Below are 22,646 nucleotides of genomic sequence, written 5' to 3'. Positions count from 1 at the left end.
CAAGGAAAATGGCTTCAGTAGAAATCAAACCTGCCAACACCTTGTTCCGGGACTTCCAACTTCCTAACTGTGAGAAAATAAAGCTCTATTACTTAAAGCACCCAGTCTCTGGTGCTTTCTTATGTAAGTCCTAGCAAACTAATACAAACTTTGGTACCAAGCATGGGGTGCTATTATAACAAACCTAAAAATGTGGAAGTGGCTTGGAACTGGGTAACAGTTAAAGGCTGGAAGAATTTTGAGGAATTGTTAGAAAAAGCCTGGATTGCCTTAAAGAGACTATTGGTAGGTATATAAGTGTTAAAGGTGATTCTGGTGAGGTCTCACACAGAAATGGAACAAGTCATTGCAAACTGGAATCCTTGCTATACAGTGGCAAAGAACGTGGCCAAAATGTATTCCAGTGTTTTGTGGAATGTAGAAGTTGTAAGTAATATAACAGCAAAATATTCAGATGAGATTTCTACACAGTGATGAAAGCATGGCCTGATTTCTCCTTGCTGCTTATAGTAAAGTATGAGAGGAGACAGATAAATTGAAGAATTGTTAAACAGAAGGGAACCAGAACTTTAAGATTTAGAAAATTCTTAGCCTATCTATATTGCAAAAAATGAGAAAGCATCTTCTAGACAGAACACCAAGGGTGTTGATGGACAACCATTTGATAAAGAGATTTGTACGGGTGTAAATCATGAAACCAATTAACCATCTCACCAGAAACTCTAACTGCTTGAAGTGAAAGGGAGAGAGAGGGGACAAAATGAAGGCAGGTTATTGAACTTCTGGAATTCTAAAGGAAAGTACAATAGAATTACCTAGCTGTAAACATGCATTAATCTTCAAGAAAAGGGAAGAATGTGATTCTCAAAGGTGATTCAGATATGGGCAGGGCTACGACTCTGACCATAGGCTCAGAGAGTACAGATCTGGGGGGCAAGTGTGTCTCCTCCTCAATTTTGTGGGCCAAGAACTGCTGCCCCAGTGAGCCCAGAAGCAGAGCATTGAGCCAAAGGGGATTCTTCTTGAGTCTTAAAATCTAATGGAATTCGTCATCTTGGCTCCACACTTGCTTAGGATCCATCACTCCTTATGTGTTTCTAATGTCTCTCTTTGGAATGGGAAAGTCTAGCTCATGCTTGTCCCACCATTGTATTTGCAGATAACTTATTTGGTTTCATATGATCACAGCTGGAGATGAATTGTACTTGGAGTCTTACCTAAATTTGACTTAGATAATATTGATTTAGATGAGATTTTGGATTTAAAGTTGATGCTGGAATGAGTTAAGAATTTGGGGGTTGCTGGGATAGTGTGAATGTATTTTGTATGTGAGAAGGATATGAACTTTGGTGGTCCAGAGGGCAGAGAGTAATGGACTGAACTGTTCCCCCGAAATTTATATGTTGAAGTCCTAACTCCCAATGTGACTGTATAAGGTCATATGGTTGTGGCCCTACACAAAATGACTAGTGTCTGTATAAGAAGGGACAAATGTGCACAGAGAAAAGGCCATGTGAGGACACAGTGAGAAGAGAGCCATTTGCAAGCTAAGGAGAGAGGTTTCAGCAGCAACCAACATTGCTGACACCTTGATCTGGGGCCTCCAGGCTCTGTAAATATGAGAAGATAAGCTTCTGATGTTTAAGCCACTCAGTCTAGGGTATTTTGTTATGGTAGCCCTATCAAACAAAGACACATCACTCATGCAAAAACCAACCATAAATCGACTATTACATGATCGATGAAAGAAAGTTATGATTTTTTTCCATCAGTGAAGTAGAACATTTACTAGTGATTTTCGCCAGTTTCACACTCATGGGGAAAGGAAAGGAAAGATCAGGAGAGCGCCTCTTGTAGTAGGGGCTGATGGCCAGACTTGGTCCTCCTGTGCCTGTGGAGGTGGGACTTCTGGCTAAAGCCGCGCCCACACTCCCTGCACACGTACGGCTTCTCCCCTGAGTGGGTCCGCTGGTGTCTGATGAGGGCGGATTTAAAGCCAAAGCCGCGTCCACACTCGTCACACACGCACGGCTTCTCTCCTGAGTGTGTCCTCTGGTCAGAGGCGAGGTATGGCTTCTGGCCAAGGCCTTGCCCACACACCCTGTCTACATAAAGCGCCTCTTCTGAGTGTGTCCTCTGGTGTCTGGTGAGGAGTGACTTAAAGCCAAAGGCACGCCCACACTCAGGGCACAGGTAAGGCTTCTCTCCTGTGTGTGTCCTCTGGTGTCTAATGAGGGTGACCTTCTGCCCAAAGCCACGCCCACACTGGGGGCACAGGTAAGGCTTCTCCCCAGTGTGTGTCCTCTGGTGTCCAATGAGGGTGACCTTCTGGCTAAAACCCCGCCCACACTGGGGGCACAGGTAAGGCTTCTCCCCAGTGTGTGTCCTCTGGTGTCTGATAAGGGTGACCTTCTGGCGAAAGCTGTGCCCGCAATCAGTGCAGACGTAAGGCTTCTCCCCTGAGTGTGTGACCTGGTGACTGAGCAGCAGCGACTGCTGCCTGAAGCCACGCCCACACGCAGGGCATAAGAAGGGCCTCTCGCCCGTGTGTGAGCTGCGGTGCTGCAGGAGCGAGGCCTTCTGGCAAAAGCCTCTTCCACACTCGGGGCACACGAAGGGCTTCTCTTCCAAGTGTGTCCGCTGGTGAAGGACGAGGGCTATCTTCTGGCGAAAGCCTCGGCCACACTCCTGACATACAAAGGGTCTCTCCCCAGAGTGAATCCTCTTGTGGTTCGTGAGCGAGGACGTATACCTGAAGTGTCGCCCACATTCCCTGCACACGTATGGCTTCTCTCCTGAGTGCTTCCTCTGGTGTATGGTGAGGGAGGCCTTCTGGCTAAACTGGCGACCACATTCGGGACACAGGTAAGGCTTCTCCCCCGTGTGTATCCTCTGGTGCTTGATGAGGTCTGACCTCTGGCAAAAGCCTCTCCCACATTCAGGGCACACATGATGTTTCTGGTGGCTGAATACACTTGACTTTTGGCTGGGCCCCAGTCTGTATTTTCCGCATGTGACTGTTCCAGATTCTGAGACACCCGCCCCCTTCAACGTTCTGTCTGACTCTCCAGGGCTCATCCTCTGGGCCAGGCCAAGGTCTATTTCTCCTGTTCTGTTGTCTTTCACCCAGTCTACTGGGTGACCTTGATGTGGGCAGAAGAATGTCCTCGAAATCTTGCTCGGCTTCATCTTCCCAAACATGGTGCCAAGGCCTTCTCTCTCTCCACCTTCTCTTTCAATCAAGCACCCTGGAGCTTCCAGTTGGAAGTCACTTTTTGTAGATGAGCTTGTGAAGACTGGAGGGGGACGACCACTTAGCACATATCGTCTGAGGAATGGTGGACTAGAAAAGGCCACCGGGTGGGAGAGACAGGGCTGGAATTCCGTCCCGCGTTCTGCTAGAGAGAAAGTCTTGGTCAGAATCGCCACAGGTGCTCTGTGGGCAGTCATACTTGCTCAGCAGTCACTGCTCAGATGTTCACCGCAAAGATGCCTTTACAGACCTACCTTCCACCCCACAACGACACATTACGCACCCTACTGCAACACTGAAAACCCACGCTACAAACCGGAGCTGAAAATCTCTCATATGTTTTGGTGAAGTGTCTGCTCATGTCTTCTACCCTCTTTTCTACAGAATTTGTTCTTTTCCCTTCAATTCCTAAAATATCTACAAAGAAGGGATATTAATCCTTTATTAGTTATCTTGATTTATATGTTGATAATATATTTTCCTCACATCATTTGTTTTCTGACATTGTTTATGGTATTTTTTCCACAGAAAAGTTTTTGATATTTGTATAGTAAAATGTATTAACCTTTTATTGCCTCTGGATTAGAAAGCCCCTCCCTACATCAAGTTAAAGATGATTTCACCATGTTTCCTTCTTGCATTTTTAATTGTTTTTAACATTTAGATCTCTGACCCATTGGAATTAATTCTAAAGTGTGATGTGAAAAATGTAATTAATTTAATCATTTTATAAACCACTAGCCAATGCCCCATTTATTTAAAAAAAAAATTTGCTCTACTGATTTGAGATTCTACCTTTCTGAAATACTACATTTTCATATGTAGTCGGGCCTAGCCCCACACTTTCTATTATCTTTCCATTGATCCACTGATGTGGAAATATCTCACTAAAATTATAGAGGCTCTGTATCTGGAAGGGCTAGTGCCCCTCAGAGCTCTTCTTGTTCAGTGTTTTTGCAGCAACTCTTATGTTAATTTTTCCATATGAATTTTAGGATTAACTTGTTGTAGAGTTCCATAAGAAAACTCATTGGAATTTCTAATGAAATTACATTGTTTATAAATAAACTTATTGAGAACTGTTATCTTTATTATACTGAGATGTTCTAACCAAGAACAGGAGATGCCTTTCCATTTGTACAAGTCTACTTTGTGTCTTCCAGAAGCATTTTCTAGTTTTCTAATTGGTTTGGCACATTTTTAATTCATGTTATTCCTAAACTTCTTATCATAAGCTAATGTTATTAAAATCAGAGTCATTAATTTCATCCCACAGGAAAAGGACAATATCATTATTACCTTGTGAAAATTACTACTGTGCTCCATTTGAGACCATCATTTTGTGCCATATTAGGTATTAACAGCCAGGCCTATTATATTTCCAGAGCTGAGACAGAGCAACCCTAAGGAATATATGCTTTGGTGATTTGTTCCTTCTTTTCCAAAGACCTACAGCTGAATGTGTTAGGAACAGATTTCCTCTTTCCATAAGATACTAATGTTCATTATCTGTATGGTTTTCTATTACATCAATCAAAAGCGTTCTTCTCCCCTTCTTCCATCACCATTTTTATGTAAATTAGAGGTTCAGATTTATCCAGCATAGAAGTTATAAAAACAAGAGGTCAGTTTTATTTTCTTTGCTGTTTTTAATTTCTACATCATTTATTAGGTCTATTTTGGGTGAATGGTCATAGAAACTTCCATTAACGGAGAAACACAGTAAAAAGTTAATATATATGCTATCGTGGGTATTACCTACATTTCTACTCTCAGTAGAAATTTTTTAGGCTACTGCTCTGAGATGACACGAGATATTTTTGCCACATTATTGAAACATTAAGGCACATACTAATAAAGAACAAATTTTCAGTGTTATTAAAACACAGAATTCATTTCTATTATGGAATTAAATTGAATCTGTATTCCAATACAACCTTTTCTTAGCATACTAAGCACAAAATTTTTAGATTATAATTAAAGCAACTTTGAGGTACTATTTATAAAAAATTAAATGTACACATTTTAAATGTACAACTATAAAACTGCATTTTGACAAAGGTACACATTTATGTAACCACCACCCCACAAGATTTAGAGAATTTCCAACACCCCAGAAACTTCCTCTAAAGGCACTGTGCACTGCCCTAGACCCTTGGCAACTACTAATCTGTTTTCTGTCATTATAGATTTCAATAAATAGTACCAAACAATTTTTAGTCTTTTGTGTCTGCCTTCTGTCACTCAGCATAATGTTTTTAGATTTATATATGTTTCTTCATATATCAGTGGTTAATTCTTCCTTTTGGTTGCTATGCACTATTTTTACTAGAAAGAGAAATCAATCTGAACCATTGATTTTCAAGTGGTAAAGTAACCTTGCAATTCAATAAACTGTACTTCATCATGGTGTGTGTGTGTGTATATATATATATATATATATATATATTTAACATGGTGCTAACCTGCTAATATTTTGTTAAAGATTTTTGCTTCAGTGTTCATAGAACTATTACATTACTATATACTTTTATTATTTTGTAATGTCTTTTTTAGGTTATGGTATTAGGGTTATACTGGCCTCATTAAATAAGGTGGGAAGCTCAATTTTTAAAAAGTATTTATATAACATTGGTATTATTTCTTCCTTGACTATTTAAAGGAATTCACAAGTAAAAACATCTGGGTCTGGGGTTTTCTTTAAGTGAAGTTAAAAAAAAAAAACAATTACATTAATAAATGTAGCACTACTCACATTTTGTTCTACCCTCTGTCAGTTGTATTCTTCAAAAAATTTGTCCATAATAACAACTTATTTAACAAGTTATTAGTATAAACTTGTTTGTAATATCTACTTATTATCCTTCTAAAGTCTGAAGGATATGTGATGTTAACGCCCCTTTCATTTTGGAATTGATTATTCGTATCTTCTTGCTTTCCTTGAATAGTCTACCTAGCAATATATAATTTTGTTGATCTTTTTGAATATGTAAATTTGTTGATCTTTTCAGAGAATCAGCATTTGGCTTTACTAATTTTTCTGTTGTTTATCTATGTTATATTTCATTGATTTCTACTCAATTTCATTATTTCCTTCCTTTTACTCACTTTGCATTTCTTTTGCTCTTCTTTCTCTAGCTTCTCATGGTAAAACCTATGTTATTTCTTTTCTAAAATAAGTATTTAAAGCTATAAATTTCCCTCTAAGCACTGCTTTAGTTGCATTTCACAAAAATTTTATTTTGCTGAGAGGAATTGTAAAAGATCTAAATAAATGGACCGGTATTAGTGGCGTGAAGGCTCAATACCGGCAAGATATAATTTCTCCCCCAAATAATCTACAGATGCAATAATGTCTCAATTAGAAACACCATCCAAGTTTTCCTTTTGTCTTTCTTTTCTTTTTTTTTTCTTTTTCTTTTTTCAAAAGCTGATCCTAAAATTTAAATGGAAATGCAGAGGACCTAAACTATCCAAAGCAATCTTGAAAAAGAAGAACAAAATTTGTGATTAAAAAAAGAAACACAATTAGTCCTCACTTACACTACCTAACTTCAAAAATTCCTATAATCCTACAGTAATACAGTGTGGCTTGCGACATATCAATCAAAGGAACTTAGAATACACAGCACAAAATAGCCCCACACTTAGCCAGTCATTGGATTTTCAACAAAAGTACCAAAGCAATCCACTGAGGGAAAGGCAAGTCTTCTCAGTAAATGATGCTAGAGCTGCTGAGTATTCATATGGAAAAGAAAAATAAACTTTAATCCCTGCCTCACATCATACACAAAAATTAATTCCAGATAGATCATAGACCTAAATGTAAAAGCTAATACTGTATCGCATTTACAAGAAAACATAAGAGAGTATATTCATGACAATGAAAGTGTTCTAAAGAGGGAAAAATGAGACTTCCTTAGAATCACAAACATCTGTTTATCAGAAGATACTGAACAGAGAACAGAAAAGTTTCAGATCAGGAGAAAATATTTGCAAAACATATATATGACAAAAGATTAGTATCTGAACTAAGAAATGACTCAGAGAACTTAACAAGAACAAAAAACAATGCAATAAAAAATTGAAAAAAATTTGAATGGGTACCTCACAAAGGAAAACATGAATGATAACAAAGCACCTAGCAAAGTGCTCCACATCATTACCAAGCAGTTTTAATGCAAATTAAAACCACAATGAGATACCACTATACATCCATCACAGCAGTTAAACACACTGTCAGGGAAGATGTGAAGCAAGAGGAACTCTCATAGTGAAAAATGGAAAACCATTTTGGAAAAGGTCTGGTCACTTCATATAAAACTACATATACAGTTACCCTATGACCCAGTGTACTTGGGTGAATAGTAATAGTCTTCCCTCCAAATTCATGCCTACCCATATTATGTGAATGTGGGCTTATTTAGAGATTTGTATACAGGTGTAATTAAGTTAAGATGAGGTCATACTGGATTAAGGTGAGCCTTGATCCAATGATTGGTGTCCTTATAAGGAGAAAGCTGGATTCAGAGAGACAAAGCAGGAAGAAAACTATATGACAATGGAGGCAGAGATTGGAGTGGCACAGCCACAAGTCAAGAAATGCTAAGGATTGCCAGTAACCACCAGAAGATAGGAAAGAGGCATTCTCCTCAGAGTCTCCAACAGGAATAAACCCTGCCGACACATTGATTTTGGACTTCTGGCCTCCTGAACTGTGAAAGAATAAACTTGTTGTTTTAAACTATCCAGTGTGTGGTAATCTGTTACAGCAGCCCTACAAAAATAATACACCCAGCATATACCCTAAGTATTTATCCAAAAGAAAGAAAGACATATGTTTATTTTTTCAAAAAAAATTAGCATAAAAATGTTAATAGCAGCTTTTATTAAATAGCTAAAAACTGGGAACTGTCAAGGTGTCTATCGAGGGGAATGGATAGCTGCACATTTATCCAATAATATGCTACTCGGCATTAAAAAGGAATAAACTTCTATTGAAGCTTAAAAACTTTATGCTGAGTTAAAGAAGCTTTATACAAAAGAGCACATATTGAATGATTCCAATAATGTGTAATTCTAGAACAGGCAAAACTAATTTATGATGAAATAAAATCAGATCTCTGAGACATGGGGACGGGTTTACAGGGATGGAGCATGAGGGAACTATCTGGGATGACAGTAATAATCTGTATCTTGATATGATTTGGATGGGGGAGGTGTATACCTTTGTTTGAATTAGACTAGTACACTTAAGATTCTGCATTTCCTATAAGTTGGTTCAGGAAGTTAGTTCCTATAGTTCTACCTAAAAGTAAAATATAAACAACTGTAAGCTAATGATATGCATGCTACCCACTCCTCCTGGGTGAATCACCTTTCCTGGGGTCTACCTAGCTGATATGAACAGCCAGGAATTGCCCTCCTAAATTGCAGTATATGGAGATGTTCAGGTAGACATCTGGACCTGATTCCATGAGTCCCTACTTGACAGACCAACCACATGAGCCTACCCAGGAGGAAACTATCCCTTTCCTCACACCACTTATCTGGTTGTCTTGGCCAGGACAGACAGCGGTCCAATCAGACCTTAACACATATTCATAACTGACAAGTACACTGATGGTTCCAGATCCTCTGGAAAAGAATAAGCAGAGGCTAAGAATATGCCATGAAGCCCCCTAACAATGACAGCTATAGCCACCCATTAGCAGGACCTCATAAGATGCTCACTACCTACGAGGAGAACACCAGTCTCTTTTCCAAGAAGAGCAAGGTCTTGATACAGTGCACTTACTCAGATACGCCCAGCTATCCAGATATCCCAGGGAGAAACTGCTTGCACTAACCTCTTCACTCATACCAACCAATGAGATATCATTAGAAAGCTGCCAGAATAGCTAAAATAAAAGCACAGTGATAACATCAAATGCTGCCAAGGATGCAGAGAAACTGGATTACTGAAACATTGCTAGTGAGAATGTAAAATAGTATTCTCGAAATGAGTATTAAACTCTTTTTACAAAATTGAATACATGCTTACCATGACCCAGCAATTGCACTCTTGCATACATATCCTAGAGAAAAGAAAACTTTATGTTCACACAAAAACCTATACTTAAATGTTCCTTACTGTTTTATTCATAATAGCCCAAAACTGGAAACAACCCAAACGTCTTTCAGTGGGTGAATGGTTTAGCAAACTGTGGTACATCCATACCATGGAATACTGCTCAACAATGAAAGAAATGAAGTACTGATGCATGCAACAACTCGAATAGCCCTCAGGGAATTATGCTAAATGAAAAAAGGTGGTCCTATGATTTCTTTTATATAACATTCTTGAAATGAAAATATTATAGAGACAAAGAACAGATCAGTGGTTGCCAGATGTAACAGAGTGAAGAAAGGAGTTGGCTGTAGCTATAAATGGGTAGCACAGGAGATCCTTGCAATGGTACTTTCCCGTATCTTTGATTTTGGTGCTGGTTACATGAAGCTACTTGTGATAAAATTACATAGAAATAAACACACACACACATATCAAAGAGTGAATGTAAAATTGGTGAAATCTGAATAAGAGCAGTATTACCAGAAATACAAGCCTGGTTTAACAATTAAAAAAAAAAACAACCAACAATGTAATTCACCATATTAAGACTAAAATAGAAAGAAAACCTATGATCATCTCCAAAGATACCAAAAAAGCATTTGACAAAATCCAACATCCACTCCCAATAAAAACTCTTATCAAACAATGAATACAAGAAAACTCTGTCAAACTGGTAAAGGACAGCTATAAAAAACTTAAGTCACACTTAGAAGGAAAGCATTTGCCATAAGATTAAGAACAAGGAAAGGATGTCCACTGTCACCATTAAAACTTAACATTGAATTGGATGCTTTCACCTGTGCAATAAGGCAAGAAAAAAAAATTAAAGACACATTAAATAGAAAGAAGTAAAACTAAAGCTACTAAAACTAAAAGGTGAGTTTTGCAAGATAACAGGGTACAAAATCACTATACATAAATTGTATTTCTATGTACCATCAACAAACAATTGAAATTTTAAAACAGCACTTAAATAGCATCAAAAATATAAAATACTTAGGGATAAATCTAACAAGAGATGTCCAAAATCTATGTACTAAAAACTACAAAACAATGCTGACAAAAATTAAAGATGACTTATGTAAATGGAGAGTTATACTGTGTGCATGTATTGGAAGACATTATTATTTACATGTACGTTCTCCACAAATTGACATTGATTCAACTCTATCTCAATCAAAATCCAAGCAGTTTTTTGTAAAAAACTGCCAAGCTGATTCTAAAATCCATATGGAAATGCATAGAATAACTAAAATGACTTGGGGAAAAAAAAGCAAAGTTGGAAGATTTACACTATCTGAGTTAAAAACCTATTATAAAGTTATACTAATCAAAACTATGTGATATTGGCATCAAGAGAGACATAGAGAAGAGAGAAATAAAAAATAGAGTCCAGATATAGACTCACACACATACAGTCAATTGATTTTCCACAAAGGTACTTAGGCAATTCAGTAAAGAGAGAGTAGCCTTTTCAATAAATCGTGCTCAAAAAATTGTATTTTTATATGCAAAAAAAAAAAGTACTTAAATACAGACCCTTTACCAAGTATAAAAATTTACTCAAAAAAGGTTAGAGACCTAAATGTAAAATAAAAAATTATAAAATTTCTGAAAGAAAAAAAATGTGAAAATCTTTTTGATCTTAGTTTAGAATGAAATTTCTTAAATACACCACCAAAAGTGCAATTCATAAGGAAAAAAAAAAAAATGAAAATTGAACTTCACCAAAATTAAGAATTTCTTTTTGAAAGGCACTATTAAGAGAATGAAAAGTAAGACCCAGAGAAAATATCTGTAAATCTCATATCTGATAATGGACTTCTGTATAAAATACATGAAGAACTCTCAAAACTCAATAATGAAAAAAAAAAGAAACCATAGGGCATGGTGGTAATAACACCAGGGTCCAGGGTTCGAGGCCTGTACCAGTCAGCAAAAAAAAAAAAAGGATAATAATAAAAAAATTTTTTAAAATAACCAATTTTAAAAATTAGCAAAAGATAGGAAAAGACATTTCATTAAAGAAGATATAAGATGGCAACTAAGCACATGAAAAGATACTCAACATCATCAGTCATTACAAAAATGTCACTTAACACCAAAGAAAGACGCCACTACACAGTTATGAGAATGTCTAAAATTCAAATAATAACGAAGCCAAGTGTTGACAAAGACAAGGAGCTCTTGAAACTCTCATATACTGTTGGTGGGAATGTGAAATGATGCAGCCACTTTGGAAAACAGTTTGTGAGTTTCTAAAAAAGTTAAATATAGACTGTGTTATACAACTCAGCCATTCCAGTTCCAGATATTTATCCAAAAGAAAAAAAAGCATACATCCACACAAAAACTTGTATGTTCAAAACAACTTTATTTGTATTTGTCAAAAACTGAAAATACCCTAAATGTCTTTCAATAGATCAATGGTTAAATAATTGTTTAAGGAACACTACCATATAAAGGAACACTACTTAGCAATAAAAATAAATCCACTATCGATATACACATTATGGATAAAATTCAAAATAATTATGCTGAGTGAAGAATCCAAATATATCCTGTTTAAGTCCATTTATATAAATTCTAGAAAAATGTAAATCTATAGTCATAGAAAGCAGATCCCTGGTTGCCTGGGTATGGGGGAGGGGAGGAGGGGGGGAGGTAGGGATTACAGTGAGGCACAGGGAAACTTTGGGGGATGACAGATATGCTTGCTATTTTGGTTTTGACAATGGTTTCATGTGTGCAAACAGATGTGAAAACTTACCAAATCTCACTTTTTAAAAATGTGCAGTTTATTATACCTTAAAAACAAATCTTATCCCTTAATTATTATCCCTTCATAATATCTTATACCTTAGCAACACATTTTTATATTATATCTTAATTATGCCTTATATAATAAAGTTCTTTTTAAAATAGACAAAAGCACTCAGTTTGCTGAAAGTGCAACACTAGCTATATGGTTATATATTTAGAAGCAAAAGAGTAACAAAACAAAAATCAATGCCAAGAAGATTGAAAATAAATGAATGAAAAAAGATAAATTAGGCAAAACTGTATCCTTACCTCCCAACATTTATATAAAATTAATTCTAATTAATTCTAATTAATTTTAATTGGATTAAAGACCTGAATGTTTCCAGAATTAATATGGAATTTCTACAAATCACTAACAAAAAAGAAAAAGCCCAACTAAAAAGTAGATAAACACCTCAAACAATCAAATCACAGAAGGGGAAACACCAGTGACGGAGCAACATATGAAAAGATGCTCATGCTTACTGGTAAGCAACTTAAAACCCCTCTGAGATTTCACCTCATACCAAACCAATGGGCAAAGAATGATGTCTGACAATACCAAGTGTTGGTGACAATGTGGATAAAGAACTCCCATACACTGCTGGTACCATAAACTGGCATAACTGCTTCAGAACATGATTTGGCATGACCTAATCAAGTTGAGGCTATGCATGCCTATGAACCAGCTTCTACGCTCCTAGGTATATATCTTAAGAGAAACTCTTGCACATGTTCTCAAGGAGGTATACAAGAATACAGAGCAATATTATTTAATAGCCAAAAATTAGGAACAATTTAAAAATACTATATACAGAGAAGTTTACAAACATGCAGAACAATGCTTTATATGATTGAAGGACCCATGGGATGGAATAAAAAGATAAATGTAGTCATGGAATATTAACTCAGAAACCTGAGGTAGAGGAGCCAGACACAATCAGGGAAGGTACAGGGCTGTCACCTAGTTTTAAAACATGCTATCTCTTAGGCTGTGGGGCTGCCGCATTGCTACTCACTGTACAATTCTTCATACCTTGCTGTAATGTTAAATAAGCCATCATAAAAGAAACAAAGTTACGAGAATCCATGGGATAGAACTGATGCCCCCCAAAGTTGCCAGGTTAAGAACAGAAACAGCAAAGTATTTAGCAGGGCAGCAGACTTAGTCTCAAAGGAAAGGTGCTATTTTGAAGATCAGGCCGACCACAAGAGCCCAAGAACGTCAGGAAATCCTAAATGTGCCCGAGAAGGGAAGCCAAGTGAGAGGAGTGAGGCTGTCTGGTAGAGAAAGGAGGCGGGATGCCAGGGAAGCCCTCTCTTGAGGAGCATGACGATGTGGAAGGGAGTCAGTGCGGTGTAGTCTTCACCAGTGGCCTGTGAGGCCTGGAGCAGAGCTTCCTCCCAGCACCTCAAAGTTGGCCCCTCCTTCCTCACTTGCTGAGCCCCTAACTGCCCAGCATCTCCATCTTCCCAGGGCTTCCCACTCACCTGGACAAAGGTCCAGAAGACATTCGTTTTCCACTCTCCAGGGCTCGTCCCCTTGCTCCAGATGTGTGATGAGTTTTGGTTTGGAAAAAGCAATTCCTACTCACATGAGAAAAAAACTAAGGTGACCTTGGGTTAGTGGCTTAAGAAGCTGTCACAGAACTCAGGGCCAACCCAGGGAATGCAATAAACCTGGAAAGTGGTAGGGACGCATAACTGAGTAGTAAAGAATTACTGAATGCTGAGAAAGGAAGAATAAGGGAAGAGGATCCTGGATCTGAAGGCAGGATAATGATTCTACCCAGTACTTGAGTGAATAAAAAATATTCCCCCATTTGAAGCAAGATAATCTTAGAGGAGAGGCCCAGTCTGGGAAAAGAGGCCTGGAAATGCAGTGTCAGATACCACACACACACACACACACAAACACACATAAAACTTCACTACAAAATCCAGACATTCTCTGGGGGGATAGGGAAAAAAATATTTTTCTTTCTGAGTCAGAAGCATGGAGGCTGCTACATAAAAGCTTAAGATGCCCACAAGTAGAGTGTGAGACCTAAAACAGGCCAGCCTTACCTAGCGAGACCAGGTGGCTATAGTTCTCCAGCATCACTTCTCTGTACAAGGTCCTCTGAGCAGGACTCAGTAGCTTCCACTCCTTTTGGGTAAAGGCCACAGCCACATCCTGGAAGGCCATTAATGCCTGTAACACAAACACATACCTGCTCACTTAAGAGCCAGCCTTGCCCACTAATCAATTTAACTTAAGCAACTAACCAAGGCTGAGGCAGCAAGAAGGCTGTCCTAGGACATGCAGGTGAGATTTATAGATCCTGTTTTAAACCTGAATCCGGTTCCATGTGTTCAAGACTATTAATCCCCTCCATACATTGATGCTGAGTCTATGTCTGGTTTTTCTATTCTGTTCTATTGATCTGTGAGTCTATGATGAACACCGTGTCTCTCCATTTATTTGCATATTCTATGATTTCTTTCATCAGCATTTTGCGGTTTTCAGCATAAACATGCTATAAATGTTTTGTTAGATTTACACCTAAGAATTTCTTCAGCTTTTTTTTTTAGTGATTTTAATGGTATTGTATTTTAATTTCAGTGACCATATGTTTATTGCTATGATATATCATAAAATTGTTTGTACACTTATCTTGTATCCTGCAGCCTGGCTGAACTTACTTATTAGCTCTAGGAGTTTCTCCCCCTAGGTTCTTTCAGTTTTCTACATAGGCAATCATGTCCTCTGCAAACAGAGACAGTTTTATTTCTTTGTTAATGATCTATATACCTTTTATTTCCTTTTCTTGCCTTATTGCTCTGGCTAGAACTTCTAGCACTATGTTGAACAAGAGTAGTGGAGCAGACATCCTTGGCTTGTTCCCCATCTTAGAAGGAAAGCATTCAGTCTTTCACTGTTAAGAATAGTGTTCCACAAATATTAGAATAGATATTACCAAAAATATGGAAAACAAGTTTTTCAGGGTGTGGATAAATTAGAACCTTGCACATTGTTGATGCAAATGTAAAATGTGTGCAGTTTCTATGAAAAACAGTTTGGCAGGTTCCTCGAAAAGTTAAATACACCATTATTATATGATCCAGCAATTCCACTCCTAGGTATACACCCTGAAGAACTGAAAGCAGGGACTCCAACAGATACTTATACAGTATTGTTCACAATAGCTCAAAGGTGGAAACCCAAATGTCCATCAAGTGATAAATGGAAAAAGAAAATGTGGATATACATACAAGGGAATATTTTTTGGCCTTAAAAAAGAAGAAAATTCAGATACATGTTTCAAAAGATGAGCCTTGAAAATATTATGCCAAGTGAAATAAGCCAGTCACAAAAGGACAAATACTGTATGATTTCACTTATATGAGGTACCTAGAATAGGCAAATTCATAGAAAGTAAAATAGAGGTTACCAGGGGCTGGGTGGATTGGGGACTGTGAAGTTATTGTTTAATGGATACACAGTTTCTATTTGGGATAATGAAAGAGTTCTAGAAATGGATAGTGGTGATGGTTGTACAACATTTGAATGTACTTACTGCTACTGAATTGTACGTTTAAAAATAGTCAAAATAGTAAAATTTATTTGTTAAATATATTACCACAATAAAAGAAAAAAAGAATAATGTTAGCTTCAGAGGAGTAATGTTACCGGTAACGTTTTTTGTAGAGGAGGTTCCCTTCCATTCCATATTGTTCGGAGAGTTTGTTTTGTTTTGTTCACAAACGGTCGTTGAATTCTGTCGAATGCTTTTACTACATCAACTTGTGACTTTTTCATCTTTAGCCTATTAATATGGTGGATTACACTGACTGATTTTTCAAATATGAAACCAGCCTTGCATCCCTGGAGTAAACCCTACTTTGTAATGGCATATAATTATTTCTATACATTGTGGAAAGATTTGCTAGTATTTCGTTAAGGATTTTCATGTGTATATTTATGAGGGATGTTAATCTGTAGCTTTCTTTTGTATTGTCCTTGTCTAGTTTTGGTATCAGGGTAGTACCTGCTCCATAAAGTGAATTGGAAAGTGTTCCCTCCTCTTCTACATTCTAGAAGAAATTGCATGGCATTCGTTGGTCTTAAGTCTTCTTTAAACATTTGGCAGAATTCCACAGTAAAATCACCTGAGCCTATAGATTTCTTCTGTGAAAGTTTTTAAATTACAAATTGGACATCCTTAATAGTTATTAGGCCTACTCAAATCATCTATTTCATATTGAGTGAATTATGATAGTGTGTGTATTTCAAGGAATCAGTCCACTTCATATATAAGTTGTTGAATTTACAGATATAAAGTTGTTCATAATGCTCTGGTATTATCCTTTTGATGGCTGCAGAGGTATTTAGTAATATAACTTGTTTCATTTCTGATACTGGTAATTGGTGTCTACTCTTTTTCTTAGTCTTACTAGAGGTTTGTGAATTTTACTGATGTATTCGAAGAAGCAGCTGTATTTGCTTTTCTCTGTTCTTTCTGTTTTTCAATCTCATTGATTTCTGCCTTTATCAGTATTATTTCCTTCTGTTTCCTTAGAGTTTATTTTGCTCTTATTTTTCTAGATTCTTGACGTGGAAGCATTGATTACTGACTTGAGACTTCCTCTTTTCTAATGTATACATTATAGTGCTACAAGTTTCCCTCTCAGCACTGCTTTAGCTCCATCCACCTACTTTTATATATCATATTTAAATTCTCATTCATTTTCATGCATGGTTTTATTGCCTTGAGACTTCCTTTATGACCCATAGATTACTTATGTGTGTGTTTACTTTCCAAGTGTCTAGAGATTTTCCTGCTATTTTTCTGTTACTGACATCAAGTTTGATTCCATTGTGATTAGAGATAAAATCTGTATGATTTCAATTTTTAAAAATTTGTTAGGCTAAACAAATTTTTATGTTTTATGTTATTTTATGGCCCAGGATATTTCAATTTTAGTATATGTTTACATAGGCACTTGAAAAAACTATGTATCCTGCTATTGCTGGGTGGAATGTTTTATAAATGCTGATTTGGTGTAAATGGTTCATGGTGTAAATGAGTCCTTACTGATTTTTCATCTATGTCTTCTATCAGTCATGGAGAGAAGGGTCTTGAAGTCTCCAAGTAACAGTCTCCAACTAACTGTAAATTTGAATATTTCTCCTTTGATTTTTCCCTTCATATAATTTTGAAGCTCTGTCATTTGATGCACACAAGTTAGGATTACTATGTCTTCTTGATGAACTGACCCCCTTTTATCATTACATAATATCCCTCTGTGTCTCTGGTAATTTTCTCTGCTTTGTAGTCTACCTTACCTGATATTAATAGAGTCACTCTTGCTTTCCTTTGATTAATGTTTGCATCATTTATCTGTTTTATTCTTTTACTTTTAACCTGCCTACATTGTAATATTTGAAGTGACTTTCTTACAGAAAGCACGGAGCTGGGCCAAGTTTTTTTAAAAATCCACTGTGCCAGTCTCTCTCTTTTAATTGCTGTATTTAGACCATTTAAATTTTATGTAATTATTAATGTTAGGGCTTAATCCCACCATCTAAATTTTATTTGTTCTCTCATCTTTTGCTTCTGTTTTCTTGTTACTGACTTCTTGTGGATTACATGAACTTTTTCAGAATTCTATTTTGATTTATCTACAGTGTTTTCTAGTGTATCTCATTGGATGACTGTTTTGGTGGTTACTCTAAGTGCTGCATTACATATGTATTGCTTATCACAATCTACTGGTGGGGGTGTTTAACCTGTTTGAATAATTATACAAAACCATACCACCTATTATATCCCCTTCCTATTTAAAATGTAATTTTCTTAAATATTTCCTCTATATACCTTTAAAACCACATCAGAGGACTAATTTTTGCTTCAGCCATCAAAAATAGTTTATAAAAACCATGTGGAATATGAATGCCTACTGTACTTACCCATACATTTCCTTACCATATTCTTCTTTTCTTCATGATTGTGTCAGGGGTCCCCAAGACCACCCCCAGGTTTGATAATTCACTAGAAGGACTCATAAGCCTCACCATATAGTTATACAAATAGCTATGACTGTTATAGTGAAGGCATGTAAACCAAAATCAGCAAAGGGAAAATAATACAAGAGACAGTTTAGAGGAAACCAGGCACAAGCTTCTAAGAATTCTTTCCAGTGGAATCACACATGATGACCCACTTAATTCCTTCAGCAATGACTTGTGACAACATTAAATGTTGTCTGCCAGAGAAGCTCATTAGAGACTCAGTGTCCAAAATCTCTCATGGGGGTTGGTCATACAGGTACCCTCTGCCTAGCACATACCAAAATTCCAGAGACCAGAAAGCAAGCAAGTGTTCAGCATAAACCACATTGTTTACACAGTTTAGGCACAGTGAGCTATTCTTATCAGTTCTGGAATTGATGGGATCCCTCCTGAAATAGAGGGTCCCAGATGCCAGCCAAGGTATAATCTTGTAAGCAGAACTTTCTAAAAATAGCAGTTACAGGCCAGTTATGTTAACTTTAAGTTTCCTTTTATATTGCTTCATTTTGTTTAGAGAACTGCCTTTAGTCATTCTTTTAGGGTAAGTCTGCTGAAGAGAAATTCTCTTAAGAATGTCCTGATTTCCCCTTTCATTCCTGAAGGATATTTTCACTTGATACAGAATTTAGGGTTTATAGTTCTTTTTTTTAGAACTTGAAAATCATTGTGCTAATTCCATCTAACCTCCATAGATTCTGATGAGAAAGCCATCGGAATTCTAATTGTTTCTCCCCTGTAAGTAAGATGTTATTTTTTTTCTGGCTGCTTTCGAGATGTTTTTTCCATCTTCAGTCTTCAGAAGTTTAATTACAATGTGTGTTCTAGCATGGATTTCTTGGGTTTATCAGTTTGAGATTTTCTCAGCTTTTTTAATTCTGTAGATTTGTCTCCTGCAAAATTAGGGAAGTTTTCAGCCATTATGTCTTCAAGTGCTTTTCACCCTTGCCCTCCTTCCAAACTCCAATAAAACAAATATTAGATCATTTGTTCTAGTCTCACAATTTTTGAGGCTCTGTTCATTTTTTTCCCAGTAAATTTTCTCTCTATTGTTCAAATCAACTGATTTCTATTGTTCTATTATCCAGTTCACTAATTTCTTTGTTACCTCTAATATGCTGGTAAGCCCATCCAGTGAGCTTTTTATCTCAGTTCTAAAATGTTTCATATAATTTTTCTTTATATCTTCTATTTCTTTGCTGAGGCTTTCTATCTTTATCATTTATCTCAAGTGTGTTCTTTTGGCTGTGGATATCCAGTGTCCAAGCACCATTTGTATAAAGACTGTCCTTTTCCAATTGAATGGCTTTGGCACCCTTGTTGCAAATCAATTGACCATACATATGAGGGTTTTTTCTGGATTCTCAATTCTATTCTATAGATCTATATGTCTATCCTAAATCCATGCAATACTGTTTTGATTACTGTAGCTTTGTGGTAAGTACTGAAATCATGCAGTGTAAGTCCTCCAACTTTTTCTTTTTCAAGATTGTTTTGTTTATTCATGGTCCCAAGAAATTCCATATAAATTTAAGGATGGGTTATTCTATTTCTGGAAAAAAACACAATGGGATTTTGATAGAGATTGAACTGAATCTATAGATCACTTTGGGTAGTGCTGTCATCTTAATTTTAAGTCTCCCAATTCATGAACATGGAAATGTTTTTCCATTTATTTAGGTCTTCTGTAATTTATTTCAGCAATGTTTTGTAGAACAAGTCTATTGCCTCCTTGGTTAAATGTATTGCTGAGTATTTTATTCTTTCTGATGGTATTGTAAATGGAATTTTTAAAAAATTCCTATTCAGATAGTTCATTGGATATGTACAGAGATACAACTTATTTTTGTGTGTTGCTTTTGTATCCTGCAATTTTGCTGAATTAATTAGCTCTAATGATTCTGTGGATGTCTTGGTCCATTCATGCTGCTATAACAAAATACCTGAGACTGGGTAATTTATAAAGAACATAAATTTGTTTCTCACAGTTCTGGAGGCTGGAAGTCCAGGATCAAGGCACCAGCAGGTCTGGTGTCTGGTGAGGACCCGGTCTATGCTTCCAATATGGCACCTCGTTGCTGCATTCTCTGGAGGGCACAAAAGCAGGGGACGAAAGGCAGAAGGATGAAAGGGCAAAGAAAGGCTGAGCTTGTTCATTCCAGCCCTTTTATAAGGTCACTAATCCCATGAGGGCAGAGCCCTCATGACTTAATCACTTCCTAAAGGCCCCACCTCTTAATACTATCACACTGGAGATTAAGTTTCAACACATGAATTTTGAGGGAAACAATCATGCCATAGCAGAGGGCTCTAGGGTTTTGTAGATATGAGATCATGCCTTCAGATAATTTTCCTTCTTCCTTACCAATTTGGATGCCTTTTCTTTTTATTGCCTAATTATCTGGCTTGAACTGTCAGGACTATGTTGAATAAAAGTGGTGAAAGTGGGCACCTTTTCTTGTTCCTGTTCTTAGGAAAAAGACTTTCAGTCTTTCACCATTAAGAATGATGTTAGCTGTGGATTTTTCATACATGGCCCATATCATGTTGAGGGAATTTCCTTCTATATCTCGTTTACTGAATGTTTTTTATCATGATAGGTGTTCACTTTGTCAAATGCTTTTTCTACATCAAATGAGATGATCATGGTTTTTATCCTCCATTCCATTAATGTGGTGTATTACATTATTGATTTTCACACGTTGAGTCATCCTTGTATTCTAGGAGTAAATCCTACTTGGTCATGATAAATAATCCTTTTAATACAGTGCTGAATCTGGTTTGGGAGTGTTTTGATGAGAACTGTATCTATACTGATAAGGACTATTGGCTTGCAATTTTCTTTTCTAGTAGTGTCTGTGTCTGTGACCTCTGCTATCAGGGTAATGTTGTTCTCACTACATGAGTTAGAAAGTATTCTCTTTTCAGCGTTTTAAAAGAGTTTGAAAAAGATCCATGTTAACTCTTTATATGTTTGGTAGAATTAAAAAGTGAAGCCACTTGGTTATGGACTTTTCTTTCTTGGGTGGATTTTTATTGCTAATTCAATATCCTTACTAGTTATAGTGCTATTCAGAATTTTTACTTCTTCCTGAGTCACTTTGGATAGACTGTGTGTTTCTAGAAATTTTGTCCATTTCACCTTGGTTAGCAAATTTTTTGGCATATATCTCTTCACAACATTCCCTGATAATCCTTTTTATTTCTTTAAAATTGACAGTAATGTCTCCAATTTCACTTTTGAGTTAAGTAATTTGAGTCTTCTTTTTTTGGTTACTCTCTCCAAAGGTTTGTCAACTTTGACGGTGCTTTCAAGGAACCAACTTTCATTTCATTGATTTTCCCTATTGTTTATCTAATCTCTTTTATTTATCTTTGCTCTAACCTTTATTATTTCCTTCCTTCTGCTGGTTTCAATTTAGCTTGCTCTTCTTTTTTCTAGTTCTGTACTCATACAATTCAGTCCCTGATTTGCGATATTTCTTATTCTTTAATAGATACAATTACAACTATAAATTTTCCTTTTAGCAGTGCTTTTGTTGCATTTTATAAGTTTTGTATGTTGTGTTTTCATTTCCATTCATCTCAAGGTATATTCTTCTTTCTCTTGATTTCTTCTTTGATCTATTCATTGTTAAAGAGTATTATTTAATTCCCACATATTCATTAATATTCCAGTTTTCTTCTGTTATTCATTTCTAGTTTTATTCCATTGTGATCAGAAAAGATACTTTATATGATTTCAATAATTTCAAATTTATTAAGTTTTACTTTGTGCCTAATATATGGTCTATCCTAGAGAATGTTCCACGTGCACTTCAGTAGAATATGTATTCTGCTGTTGTTGGGTGGAGTATTCTGTATATATCAGTTAGGGGCAATTCATTTATAGTGTGGTTGAAATTCTATATTTCTTTATTTGGTTGTTCTAGCTATTACTGATGGTGAGGTATTAAAGTCTCCAACTATTATCATAGAACTTTTCTCTTCAGTGATGTCAACTTTTACATGATATACTTTAAGCCTATATTGTTGGGTGCAAATATGTTTATACCTGTTATGTCTTCTTTCTGTAGTGTATGTTTTATCAAAATATGATGTCATCTTAATCCCATAACTTTTATGATTTAAAGTCTATTTTGTCTCACAATGATATAGCTACTCTTTTGGTTTCTATTTGCATGGAATATCTTTTCTATCCCTTTATTCTTAACCTCTCTCCTTCCTTATATCTAAAGTGAGTTATTTGTAGGCAACATACAGATCGTTCTTAGTTTTATTTTTAATCCAGTCTGCTAATCTATGCCTTTTGATTGGAGAGTATAATCCATTTACATGTAAATTTAACTTAAATAGTACACAGTCTGCTCCTATACATTTCCATCCCTCTCTCTTTATATTATAATTGTCCCATATTACATCTTTAT

The 22,646-nt window shown here is 36.4% G+C and overlaps 1 protein-coding gene across 5 annotated transcripts in view; it reads right to left on the bottom strand.

Annotated features, from left to right (window-relative positions):
* Nucleotides 1-417: 417 nt before the first annotated feature.
* Nucleotides 418-22,646, bottom strand: part of LOC134380228 (zinc finger protein 169-like) — a 28,756-nt gene continuing 6,527 nt past the window's right edge. For 2 of the 5 annotated variants that reach the window (XM_063099872.1, XM_063099876.1), the window contains 2 exons: nt 14,235-14,361; nt 418-3,398 (listed from right to left, as the gene is read on the bottom strand). In XM_063099872.1, coding sequence (XP_062955942.1) covers nt 1,837-3,398; nt 14,235-14,361 — 1,689 coding nt within the window. In that variant the 3' untranslated portion in view covers nt 418-1,836. Of the gene's footprint in view, nt 3,399-13,658; nt 13,755-14,234; nt 14,362-20,205; nt 20,307-22,646 lie in introns of all 5 variants that reach the window. The other 3 variants (XM_063099871.1, XM_063099875.1, XM_063099873.1) reach the window with 3 other exon arrangements.

The sequence above is a fragment of the Cynocephalus volans genome, chromosome 6 (genome assembly GCF_027409185.1).
Source record: "Cynocephalus volans isolate mCynVol1 chromosome 6, mCynVol1.pri, whole genome shotgun sequence".
NCBI lineage: Eukaryota > Metazoa > Chordata > Mammalia > Dermoptera > Cynocephalidae > Cynocephalus > Cynocephalus volans.
The sequence above is the reverse complement of the archived record's forward strand: the minus strand, read 5'-3'. Positions and strand labels throughout refer to the sequence as shown.